This window comes from Myzus persicae, unplaced genomic scaffold (genome assembly GCF_001856785.1).
Source record: "Myzus persicae strain clone G006 unplaced genomic scaffold, MPER_G0061.0, whole genome shotgun sequence".
Lineage (NCBI taxonomy): Eukaryota > Metazoa > Arthropoda > Insecta > Hemiptera > Aphididae > Myzus > Myzus persicae.
Genome location: NW_019103785.1, coordinates 203,878 through 217,558, shown reverse-complemented (window position 1 = coordinate 217,558; position 13,681 = coordinate 203,878). Strand labels below are relative to the sequence as shown.

Sequence of the window (13,681 nt, the reverse complement as noted above, 5' to 3'; positions counted from 1 at the left end):
AAAACCTCGGGTGGTCATCCATCCGGGAACTAGCTATGACTGACGATGCTTGACCACCCATTAGAAACTGCTGCCGACCACCACACCATACCAGGCCCCTTTATTATATGTACTCATTTTTTTAGTATGAAATAGCATCGGGTTTAGACTGATTAGAGTAGTAGAATTTTAAGTAAGTAAATGTTAATGATTCAAGAATTTATATGTACTGTATGCATTTAGTACTTACCCTTGAGAAAGCATTTGTCCTTTTTCATCCGACCAATGATTGATAGAATTGGGAAACGATTCTACAGAACACTCCAGTCGTACATGTGTATGAAGTGGTGCACTAACAAACTGATTCGTCACCCGGACTACTGGAGGAACTGAAATGTGCACAAACAAAATAATATTGAATAATTAGCACTTAAAAAACATCAAAAATTATTACACTTGATTCAAGGACTGATTTATCATTACTACGTTCATCAGAGTTAGCTATAAAAGTGATTTTATATAGTATTTACTATACAATTGCATTATTTATATAAACATGATTAGTTATAGTTATAACTTATAACACTAAAACAATAATTTTAAACCTTTTTTTAATAATACTTTATTAGGATATTAATAAATCTATAAATATTTAAAATATTATTAGATACACAATAACAATAATGAACAATTTTTACTTTGAAACAGGATGCTTTATAAGTGATAAATAGAGTGAATATCATCGTAAACAAAGTAAACTTGGTATCCTGATATGGTCTTTTTGGGTTTAATTATTAGTTAAGTATAAGAATTAACACTGATAGGGGGGGGGGGCAAATTTTAAACAAATGTGGTTTTATTTGACATTTTTTCATTATTGCTTGCCAAAATATGTGATCTTATATCATTGTCTTAAAATGTATTGTTATATTACTAATAACGTAACACAAATAACCCAACGCGTGCAAACCAAATTCTTGTATTAGGTATTTTTTTATTTTATTTTAGCCACAAAATAAAACGCAGTAGTATCCAGTTACATAAATTCAGAATTTAAGACATTTATCAATACATCATTCTTATACATATCAGTATAATACTTAGAAGTAAGAATACAATTCAGATGTCTTGGGTGCAAATATATTCAACATCTCTATTTTAAAAGGAACTTTTTCAACAAAATATAAATGCATTCGTTTAGAGTGGAAAACTTATCGAAATGTTTGTATTCATAAATTAAAAAATAAAAAAAAACATCGAATCTACCCTCGATAATAATATTATGTAAAATATATTATATATTGATAGCAAAAAATTAAAAAAACAAGGTTTTAATTTAAAATAATTACAATATGAAAATTTATCGGTCTAAAAAAATATCAGTTTACGTTATCCAAGCAAACCAGTAAGTTCCATATTTGATGCAAACACGATGTATAATGTTTAATTATTAATAATGGGTGGATCTAATATTTAATTTGCATAAATAATTTACAATTTATTCATGTTCATATTACAATACATGTAACACCTGTCAGATGGTACACATTATATTACTTATTTTGAAGTTCATGAGTTGTAATAGGAACCATTGACCTGATATCATTAATTATCAACTATTGTTTTTATTAATACATCGCCCTTTACACAAATACTTGTTTACAAAACCAACCAAAGCTGCTCAAAACCATTTCTTCTGAACAGCTGTAATTATTAATATTAAACAAATAAAATGATTGAAAATAAATGTTTATTAGTAAATCTGAACGGAATTATTTCTAAGTATAGAATGACACGGTTCAACAATGTTTGTGCTCAACTTATTTGGATATCAAAAAGTTAACCTAACTTTCACTAACAGTACTCTACGCCATCCTAGTTCATTTGTTTATATTCTCTCGTTGTTTGAGTATACTATGTATTATAATATTTATTATTAAATTCGCAGTTATTGCCAATTGGGGAAAGTGCTCGAAAGCAGTTGAGCACCGTACTGTAAATAACCATTTGGTCAACAATAGGCTAATGAAATGTCACCAAGTGTGTTTGAACCCTGCAGGACGGTGGAAATATCGTGTAATCCAGTATTCAAATTATTTAATTAATTTTCTGATAACGATTTTGTGGTTTGCTGAAAAGGGATTTGATGTTGAGTGGATGCTGAATACTCACAGTTAACGTTTAACGTGATCCTCTTGCTAACAGCCGGTGGTACATCGTTGGATGCTATGCACAAATAATGTCCCATCTGACTGCGGTCTACTTTGTTGAGCAACAGCGGTTCTCCGCGTACCCTTTCCACTGGTCAACAAATAATAAACACCATGTGAAATTAATACAATATCGCTATAGGTATTTCGAATGATTACAATAATTATAATACAAATGAACCAAACACGTTCCAAAAGAACTTTAAACAATAGGAACAACTATTACTCATAAGACGTTAGGAAATAATTGTACACAAATATTATATAGAATAGTAGACAATTAAATTTTTTTTCCAAAAAGAGTGTTTTGTAACGACCTATTATGATGTAAAAGAAATATTTTCAAATACATTAGTGTTTTCTGATATAAATAAGACTTATCTTACTTTGAATGGTCACCTCATAGAAAATAATACAATCAAATATAAATATTGAGATGGAATGTCAAGTGATAACTTTACTATGTAACATGTATTTTTGATGTGACAAAAAATGATAGTATAAGTTGTCTTTATTCGCCGAAAATAATAGCAACCATCTGGCAGACATTTTCAGAGATATAAAAATATAAGTTACAATAAAATCAGAATTCAAACAGAACTAATTCAAATAAACAACAAAACAAATGGAATAAGAAAGGAATAAAATATTTTGTTTAGATACAAAACATAACACTGTAATTTTCCATCCCAAAACCTCACACATGTTTATATTTTAACTGACGTGGATTAAATACTGCCTATCCATCAAATAATTTCACAGACAACAGTAGTTAGAAATACAATATGGTTATTGACATAATTTATTTTGAATAAGTGTTGTAATACAATCGGTAAACAGTACGATCAGGATCAACGTCAAGTTCAATTAATATTTATTTACGAGCATACATCCGCAAAAAAAAAACATGTGAAAATATAAAGTGCACAAAATAATCGAAATTTAATGAAGGATCCTAATTGTATTATATTCTGATATACTTAGTGAGTATAATTCAGAATTTTAAATTTGGATGAAATTATATCTTTAATCAAGGGATAACAATTTGAATTATTTGGTTGTAATTCAAAAATATTACTCATGGTAACTTGTAACTTGTAGTATATTATTATAATATTTTTTTTTTAATACAATGGCACTATCAAAAAATTCAAATTAATTTAACCTATTGCCAAATTATACCACTTAGGTATCTACTTAGGTATTGACATTGACTTAAAAGTGAAAATATTGAATTATTAAATAATAAAATATTGATGATAAAATAAATGCAATATTTTTGTCAAAAATTAAATCTCCCTACCCGCCTTATTACAATAGCATTACAATAATGTACTATTATAGCAATATACATATATCACAAATATGCTTGGTTATATATAACAATACATTTATACATAAATATTATATACGTCACTATTACTGTGCAGAAATATTTACATATTTAAAAATAAATGCAATTGCATTAAATTATAACATTTGAAAATAATTTATTATTATGATATAAAATGTATTACATCACAAATATACCTAATACATTATATAAGTGGAATTGTAGGTTAGAACAGGCATCCTGTTATTATTTTTACCCGTTATAGACTAAAATAGTGAATATCAAATAAAAACTATATAAAGTATTCATAGGAAAATATAATTCAAAATATTTACCTGTGCACACTGCACATAATATATTATACTGAGAAATCCTGCGTTTGATATTTAAAATGAAATTTTGAAATCAGTTTAGTGTTAACATGTGTACATTTGTTTGATATGCTCATTCTCTTATCGTTGTTTGTCGGTGACGATGGACAATGGGTTAATTATATTCAATATGATCTATAATAGTCTCATCACATTGTAATAAAGGAAGATTGTTTGTGGAGCAGTGGAGCACATATCGTATTGCGGATCTTTGAACTTAATAGTTGAAAGATCTTTGGTATTATGTAATAGATCGTTAGTCGTTAAAAACGTTTCCCGAGCAAGTTGAACACTTCACCCCAATACATGCTTGAATACTACCAGAAAAACCACCTTCCAATCCAATAAAGATACAAATCAGGTATTACCTGCCTTTCATTTTCGTAATAGACAGCATATTAGAAACCCAATATTATGAAGCAGTAAGGAAAATAACTTGAACACACTTATTTTCCCTAAACACCTATGATTAACTCTGGTTAGTGTTCAAACAACACTGCAAAAATACTAGACAAAGGATTAATTCAAAAAACTGTCTGATCAGAATCATCATGAGGCGCCAACCCTTACACTCGAATTATTGCTATAAATTTACACATTTAGCAAAGTAGAAATATAAATACCAAATACAATCACAATACTGTCATGCTATTTGTATACTTCAAACTTCTATAATAATTTCTCGTTGCATCAGGTTTGGAGAAGATTATCTTTCGAACCTCTCTGCCAAATCAAAATGCAGCTTAACCAAGTTCACATTATGTGTGCGGGTGATCACACACCTAACTTTGTAGGTCTTCATGCTAAACATTTTTTTTGAGGCGACAAAAAATCAAACATTCATTCAGTTCTATCATTATTCCGGAACCAATATGTGTATCTAAATCAATCTGTATGCATCTTTGTTCCTTTCAACTTCAAAAAAATGTAACTACAATATAATTATAAAAATGAATCATCAATAACGAAATGTTATTCCAATCTTACTTCATTAATTAACCTCCCTCCTTACCCTTTCAGCTATAATACACAAACAACATATTCCATAGTCTAGAATTAATAATTATTAAACTATATTTTAGTATTTATGAATATAACGTCATTGTAATACTTAATTATTTTACCGTCCACCTTAAAAAAAATTCTAATTATATTATATTAATTATAACTCAAGGCTAATGTCATTTTATAGATTTCTTGGTACTTCCGTTACCCATGTCTGTAATCAGACAACATCATCATATATATTTATTATACTTCTTACTTTTTAGCACATACAATTATATTGTATTCCAAATAAAGAAATAAAGAACAAAAAACATTGTAGTAAAGATCCAAGTGCAATTTTTTAGTAGTAGCCAGTAGCTCATTAATGTATTAAATGTTATATTAAAATCACTGAGTTACGTAATGGCTCACATAATGTTTTTTTCGATTTGTTTCTTATAGTTATTTTTTCACCATCCTCTCGTTTCCAAGTTATTCTCGGTAGTGGATTGCCTTTGGCCTTGCACGCCAACGTAGCATTTTCACCTTCCTTTACAGTGACGTCAGATATGGTTTCTTCGTCTTTGATGTCCGGTGGAACTATAAGAAAAAAATTAATTGATTGTATAATTATTATTATGATTGAAAATGGACGTATTAATTACAAAAGCTAAATATTGGTATTCAAACAAAATGTCAACTTATAAAGAAATTACGGATACAAATATTTGGAATAATTGGGAAACAAATGGAAGCAATTTCAAAAGCGTTAAACACATAGTCTGAGACTCTCGGACTCTCGGCCTCTTGGCCAGAAACGAATTTCCAGTCTAGGTGTAAAATCTATGAAGAAGATAGTACTCATATCTCTAATAACACAAGTGTGCCAAATTCTGAATTGGCCAAAAGAGCTGTTGGTCGCAGTTATTTGTGCTATCCGTTGGCATAGCCCCACACGAAATTAAGTGAAAGTCTAAACTCTGTGTATATATAATGTATCAGTATAACATATTTTAAAGTAAATTTATGTTTAAGGAAATATGTATTTTAATGGCAAACTTTCGTAAAATCGACTAAAACCAATAAATATTATATAGATATAGAAATGTACATCATTGCGAATTCAACGATCACAATATATAAAAATAAATTCAGAACAAAAATGGATGTTTTCAAAATCCAATTGATATATTTGACTCCACCTCTCATAATCAATCTAAAATTAAGTTAGTGTACCAATCATTAATATAATCTATTATGAATTATACAATTATTTTTAAAGGGAAGTTATTATGAAACAAAAAAAAAAACCATTAAGAAAATAAGAAATTGAATATTGAAAATTGTCCTTAATACATATTATAATGGATTCAAGATATCACACAAAATACCAAAATTACAACAATTATTTACTAACAGATAACTGATAAACTCTAATTTATGTAAGCTGTCTGTACTTAATATATGAAAATAATCGCACTTTTGAAGTCAAACATAGTCTAGAAAATAACGTTTATTGCCAATTGTAACAACTATTTATGGAAAACTAATACAATCAACATTCTTATATATTATACATATTAAGAGTTGTATCATAGAAGTATTGCATTATATATTAAACATAGGTAGTAACTTATTCAAGACTCTTAAAAAATATACATACAACTTTGCTTTTAGAACAAAGTGTATTGATACATATCAAGTAAATATTGGTATTCCGTTAAATATTGTATTCATTAATTATAATTAAGTTTTGTTTTATTAGCTTAATATTGTATTATCTAAGCAATTTTATACACCTACACCATGTTTAAAAATAATTAGACTTAAAAACAAAGTGATTATAGATAATTCAAATAACTTTTTACCCAAATTTTAGTTAACATACATTATGTATAGCATGTAAAATGTATATAAGTTACTGTTATATTTAATTCACTCACAGGCAATTAAATAATAGTATTCAATGCATTATGTCACTCTCACACAATTTACGATTTGTTTCTACTAATTACATTATTTCTAACTACCAAAGTTATTAATTCAAAACCTCTATATATAAAATCATCGAAAAGTATTATACTTAGATAATGGTAGGGTGTGGTAATGTGAGTAAAGTAAAATTTATTTAAATAAGGTTTGGATATTATATAATCACAGTTTCGTAATTTCCTATATAATATAGCTCTCTCTATATCAGCCATGTATGTGATATTAGTTTTCAATATTTAACAAAATCGTATGAATCAGTTGGGTTTCACTTTTCTCCTGTGAGAGACCCACGCGAAGGATGATCTATACAATTTATAGTTGCGTCACAAAAGGTGCTGGTATGACACAAAAACAAACCTTATACGCACCGAAAAACCATATCAGTTAATTTTAGTTTTATCACGTACGGTAAACAGAAAATTTAAATAACCCCGCTCACACAGCATGTGTTTAAACTTTGGTGAACTAACGAGTTACTGGAAGCTCGTCGTCCGTGTTTACTCTGTACCGTAATAACATCTATAATTTAAGTTTAACAGATTATCCACTCCTTATGTATCCCTATGACGTGGTGGCCACCAATGTATATTTACATAACCCATGGGCAAGCATAACACTCAACCCAAAATGTATTGACACCTTCTTAACCCATGACACATATATTATTTTGGACCCAACATTTTAATTTTGTAATAATTAAACGACAATAAATCTTTTTACCACCTAAGGTACCAACTAGATCAAATTTACTGCTTTTACCCACCAGAAGTCCTCCGTAAAGTTGAAAATAGAAGCATTTTTACACCAACGAAAGTGATGATTGTAGGAAAAAACACAGACATCATTGTTTAAATGGTAATACATTCATCGCAATCCTCAGAATCTAAATTTTATAGGATATGTGTAAAATGTACAGTGTACATGTGTAAACAAAATAATATATGAAATAGTTATGTTCTCTACTTTATACCTAATATGCAGTTTTACTATAATTTATGACTTAAATACTAATAACTATAACTTACATGGATGTAAATTAATAGTTGAGTTTTTATGGTTTGTTTAATATTATGTTGATTTGTTGTCATATTTTTAAGTGGAAATAAGAGATCTATAAAATCATTAATATCAGATACTGTAGCCTGTCTGCAGAGAAGACTTGAAAATATTTTAATAATCTTTTAAGTGTGTAAATAAACACCACCTTTATAAAGTTCATTAAATTTTAAAAACTAAGCTCGTTGAATATTTTGCATGAGAAACATGACAAAAAAAGTCAAACATAAACTTGGACTGTTATTTTGTCGAAATGGGTTTCGAGTACGTGCCAAAAGACCTCTTTGAAAGTAAAAATATTTGTCAGACAATAATTGGCATCCAGTTTTTTTCTTTTTGCCACAAGAATAAAACTGAGACCAAAACTTCACCAAAACCTGGTGCGCAAACGAAAAATAACTTTGAAAAAATAACTGTTGTTTCAGTTATAGCTCCATGGAGTTTTGTATTATGTTCCCACCACCGGTGATCTGAACACGTGTTCGTGGTATAGTTATAATATTATAAATATTAAAAATAAGGTAAATACTTGCTGGTAGTTTTCCTAAGAAATCGTAATTTGTTTTTATTGTGTGGCATATTTGCAAAACAGTCAAGTCAACATCCATGTTGAGCAGAATAATTATTAAGTACCTAGTATCGGCAATATTGTCACACATAGAACACGCAGATGTTTTTATTAAATTTTCTCCTATTCGATATTATGGTTTAATAATAAAGAGTTTCATACTAAATTATGTTGTTATTGCATAACTATTTCATTATTAAACTGTACTCGTTAAAGTTTCATTAAAATACAATTGCGTTTTACGTTTTAAATATTATAATATGACGATGGTTGCCATCCTCGTCACAAAGCGTAAGTACGGTGATAATAATACGATATTCAGACGATTTATAGGTCAACGACAACATTAATGTTGATTAATATAAAGTTTAGCGAAATTAATTGTCATTATCGTCGTTCGGTAAATGGTTTACAGGCAAAGTCTGCGTGGGAGTGTGACAAATGAGTGAAAATGTATTGCAGTGGTTGCTGCCGTATAAATGTTTGTTGCCACATCAGGCGACCGCATCGTGTATTCCGTCGCAACGATGCCGACGATCAAATCGTACCGAAACTGAGTTGTTTGTATGTTAAAATGCACACAATTAGAATTTGTTTTAAAGGTGTGTAGAGATAAAATCGCGGCTGTATCAAATAATATGATTTTTTATACTTAAAACATCAGTATATTATTCTAAATAACTGTAAAAATATAACGTCACATTATTTATTTATTTATGAACGAACAAGATAATACCGGTGAGTTTATTACATTTTTTAACTGTGTGATATATATATATTTTTTTTTTGTTACATTCTATTATAATATAATAACTAATAAGTATTATTACATAATACATTTTAAAAATTGTTTCTCTTACATTCTTTATAGGTATGGTCAGTTAATATTAAAAAGAAATAATATTAAATAAACTTCTTATTAACAGTTTAATAAATCGATCTCCGCTATAATCGTTTTATCATTTTTCAAATACCATTATTTATATTATTTTTATTTTTCAGTTAACTCTAATTATTTATATAAGTTACTCATATTCTACCTGAGCCAGCGCACCGATGATCGTTCATATTATTCTCATGTAAACAACAGAATGAGTAGTAACTCCACGGCCGATGACATTTTAAACACCATTTAACAATGGAGATAAAAATATTATGATAGCCAGAAAAAATTTAAAATAAACCGCAGACAAAAATAAACTCGATTGACTTTATTTGTCATATATAGTGCATTATCTGAAAAGCTTTTATGTTTTTAGTGGCTGCATTAATAAATAATTTAACGTCATGTTAATATCATGTTTGAATTTTTTCCCTAAAATTATAAACAATATGAGTGGCAGCAAAAGTGAAATGACTGGAGCAACGAAAATCATAATCAATAAATGGCAAATCCCACATCATAAAAAAAAGAAAGTAATTATTCTAAAATACAAGTAAATTCTATGATGCAAAGATAACGCAGTACTTTTGAAATTGGCCAACTATCAGGCTATCTACAATGATTCTACATGATTGTCCTCTTTTTCATTTACTACAAAAATATTTTCGACGGAAATGTATTAAATTATAACTGATATACTAATAACTGATAACTGTACTTAAATATAATATATTTGGAGCACTCATATCATACGAACATTACAATTTATAAGCAGTTAAATCATTTCATCATTACCTATGATGAATTTTACAGACAACTTATACATTGACAATCTAATGAACAATGCCTAATCAAGTCGTAATAAGAAACAATATATTAAAACATATTTTAATACTTTTACTTAATAAAAAAATGCTTGATGAATACAAGTTATGAATATTTCGTTATTTTTATAATATATATTGTGTTAAAATAATTTGTCTTTATTTTCCTATTGCGTTTTTATCATGTAGTGTAATCGTATATTATTTTCAACAAAATATTTTGTACTAACCACACGATAATAATATTCAATTGAATTATGATTGTTTCAGTTGAAAAATAAAAAATATCATCTGTATAATAAAATTACACTTAAAGCGTATATTTATATATATGCTACAACATAAGTTCAAATTCGATAGTAATATACGTTGGTATCAAACACAATATTACATTTTTATTTTATTTTTCAACTTAAAAATGATTTATAAGTTATCCGTTTTACATTATCAATTATTCATCGTACGATGTATATACATATAAGATAAACCTTAAAAATTACCTTTTACGTCTACACAACCAATTTGTTTCTTCATAACATGAGTGTTAATCTGACACATATAACATCCTTTGTCGGATCTTTGCAGTTGCCGAATCTTGAGTCTCCAATATGTGTTATTATCCACATCTATGTCTATCCTTCGGTTTTCGGTAACCACACGTTCGTGTAAACTTAGTATGGTCTGGTCTTCTGCTTTTAACCAGCCAACCTATAAATATAAAAAAAACATATCATAAACATTGATTAGTTCTATAAAAATAATAATTATAGATAATATAAACATGATAAAATTATATTAGTTCTTAGATTTTGAGCGGAGAGATGAACGTATTAATTTTACAATGATGTGTGTTTTTAATGTTTGTGTTTATTTTCTATTAGGAAAAATTTTTAAAAAGTCGAAAAGTCGAAAACTTGTTGCTGTAAAGTAAATTTTGATTATACTTCGTCAATGAGTAAGCATCTATAGTTTATGTGTTAAACTTTAATTTAATGATAACTGAAAAGTTACTGTTTACAAAAAAATGTTACTGAGCGAAGACGGATTCTTGTCAGTCAGCCTATATTACTACTAAATCTGTTCATTCTTCGTATGTTTTTAGAAATTGTTATTTTATTAATTAATTTTACTATTGTATTATACTCAATGAAGGTAAGTTCTTTTATTTTTTTTTAAAACATTACATTTTTAATTCATTTTTTTTTTATTTATCTTAAACACCGGAAATTATAGCCATTACAATTTTGAAAAAGGATTACTGTTGATTGAGGAATAGGTGTATGTGGGGCGAGAATTCGTCAATAAAAACCCCGGTTTTCACCCATCGTTTATCGGCGATGGCCGATTTTTGACCTCAGAACACTTTAGTGACGTTCCAAACACCGAGTCCCACACCAAGCCTTTCACCTCACCTTTCATTATTTTAATAGTATATAATATTTATTACCATTTATTATTATAAAATTAAATATTTTATTATATTTTCATGCGCCATAACCAAGTTCACGTGTGAGCTATTTCATTGAAACATATAAGAGTTGAGAACCAAAACAAAATAACATTTCCTAATAGTCTTAAGGAATCTATTGTTATAATATTTATTGAAATCAGACTGTTTGACTCCCAAGATTAGCGAGTTTAAACATACAAACTCTTCAGCTTTACATTATTAAGTATAGTATAATGTCAAAAAATACGAATGTAAAAATGTAAGAACATTAATAAGTATTTGTTTTTTTTTACATTTTATTAATTGTCCTTTAATATTAATTATACGTCTAATTTATAGTATATAAGTCAATTAAGTTTAATTTATATTACTTATTTTATTTACTAAACTTGATTAAAATTAGAAATTTTGAGCCATTTATTATTTTTTATAAGTAACAGTGAAATGTACACATTTTTCATAAGAACTACAGAAAATTTTGATAAGTTCAAACATTTTTTTTGAACGATACCACCATCCAATCCCTGACGAAATTGAGCAAAGCTTATTTATTTCCTCGATAATTGTATACGTTTTGTATCTTATATGAATTTGTTTTAAAACATGGTTTTACTGCTATTATTAGGCCAAGTTATTCTGTCAATCCATTAACACCACATTGTTTTCGCTATTGTATTTTCCTGATTATTATTAAAATATAAAGGCTTCAACAACACAAGCTACGATTGTTGGAGTAATTTTTAATTTGCACTATTTTATTCTCATCGCCTTCATCGTTATTACTTATAAGTTTTTTTTATATCTTATTTCATTTGATTATACTATAGTCTTGTAAATGTAATATAATATCACGAATACAACTTACTGTAGTAAATAAATTACTTAAGCCATAATTCGGTATATTTTAACTGGACATTTGTATTGGCAATTTAACTTTTTATTGTTAATTTGTTTTAGAAGTTTACTTCAACTTTATACCTACACACACACATACATATTATACACGTATAAATTTATATACATATTTAACATACCTACTATATAGGCCCACTAAATGAAAGATATCAACACATAACAAATTCAATTCTATAGTTTTTTTTTATTACCTGTTTTATTTCGGTTTTGATATTTTATTGATATACAATTATTGATCCAATTTTGACAATCTTTTTTAAATCATTTCATTTATTTACTATTGTTATTTTTATCAACGTGGACAATTGTATATATGTATGATCAAATACGATGAAAATGGGAGTTTTAAAATGGTCTGAATCTCTTAATTTTTTTTAGTAGGTAATGCACAACTTGCATTTGAGAACATGAATTAATGCTTTAACGCTTACATTTCTAAGTTCTCTATGGTTTATTGAAGTGGTGTATTGTGTTGCTAAAAATGTATACAACATATTTTACATGAAAACATTTAGTTTATTATTATGCAGCGTCTGCGAAATAACAATAAATTACTGTTTTTTTTTTCTTTTTTTTTTTTCATTACCTACTTCATTATTATTTATTTTTAATTAAATAAAGACGTGACAAAATTTGATATCATATTATATTTTACTCTATTTAATTGTTTTGTGGTCGCCTTATGAATTGTAAAATATCTGTAGGTAGGTATATTGTAAAAACGTATGAATCAAGAGCCGTATACCAAACATGTAAACGACACTAATAATGTTAAAACAATTATTTAAATCATTAAAGTTTAAGTCAATACCTTACTCCAGATGTTAGTAGCGTCGATGTAAAAACGAAAATTATAGTTAAAGCAAGCACTCGCTGATCAGTTGGTATACCGAAGTAGGTATTATTTAATAATTAATTATGATAGTTTAATACAGAGGTATAAGTAGTTTATCAAATAGGTACACTTGAATTTGATCATAATATGGTAGGCATTTATATTATTATGATAACTGGTCATCACCGAAGGATGGTCTAACGTGGTCGGTGGATATGCTGGTGGATATAAAATATAAACCCAACTTGGGTTAAACAACGTATTTACACACAATATTT

The 13,681-nt window shown here is 27.7% G+C and overlaps 1 protein-coding gene across 1 annotated transcript in view; it reads right to left on the bottom strand.

The window, feature by feature from the left end:
• LOC111035303 (lachesin-like) overlaps window positions 1-13,681 on the bottom strand; it is a 184,961-nt gene that overhangs the window by 35,960 nt on the left and 135,320 nt on the right. Inside the window, exons 4-7 of the mRNA XM_022316868.1 lie at window positions 10,704-10,911; window positions 5,313-5,480; window positions 2,152-2,280; window positions 230-368 (exon numbers count right to left, since the gene is read on the bottom strand). Coding sequence (XP_022172560.1) covers window positions 230-368; window positions 2,152-2,280; window positions 5,313-5,480; window positions 10,704-10,911 — 644 coding nt within the window. The remainder of the gene's footprint in view (window positions 1-229; window positions 369-2,151; window positions 2,281-5,312; window positions 5,481-10,703; window positions 10,912-13,681) is intronic.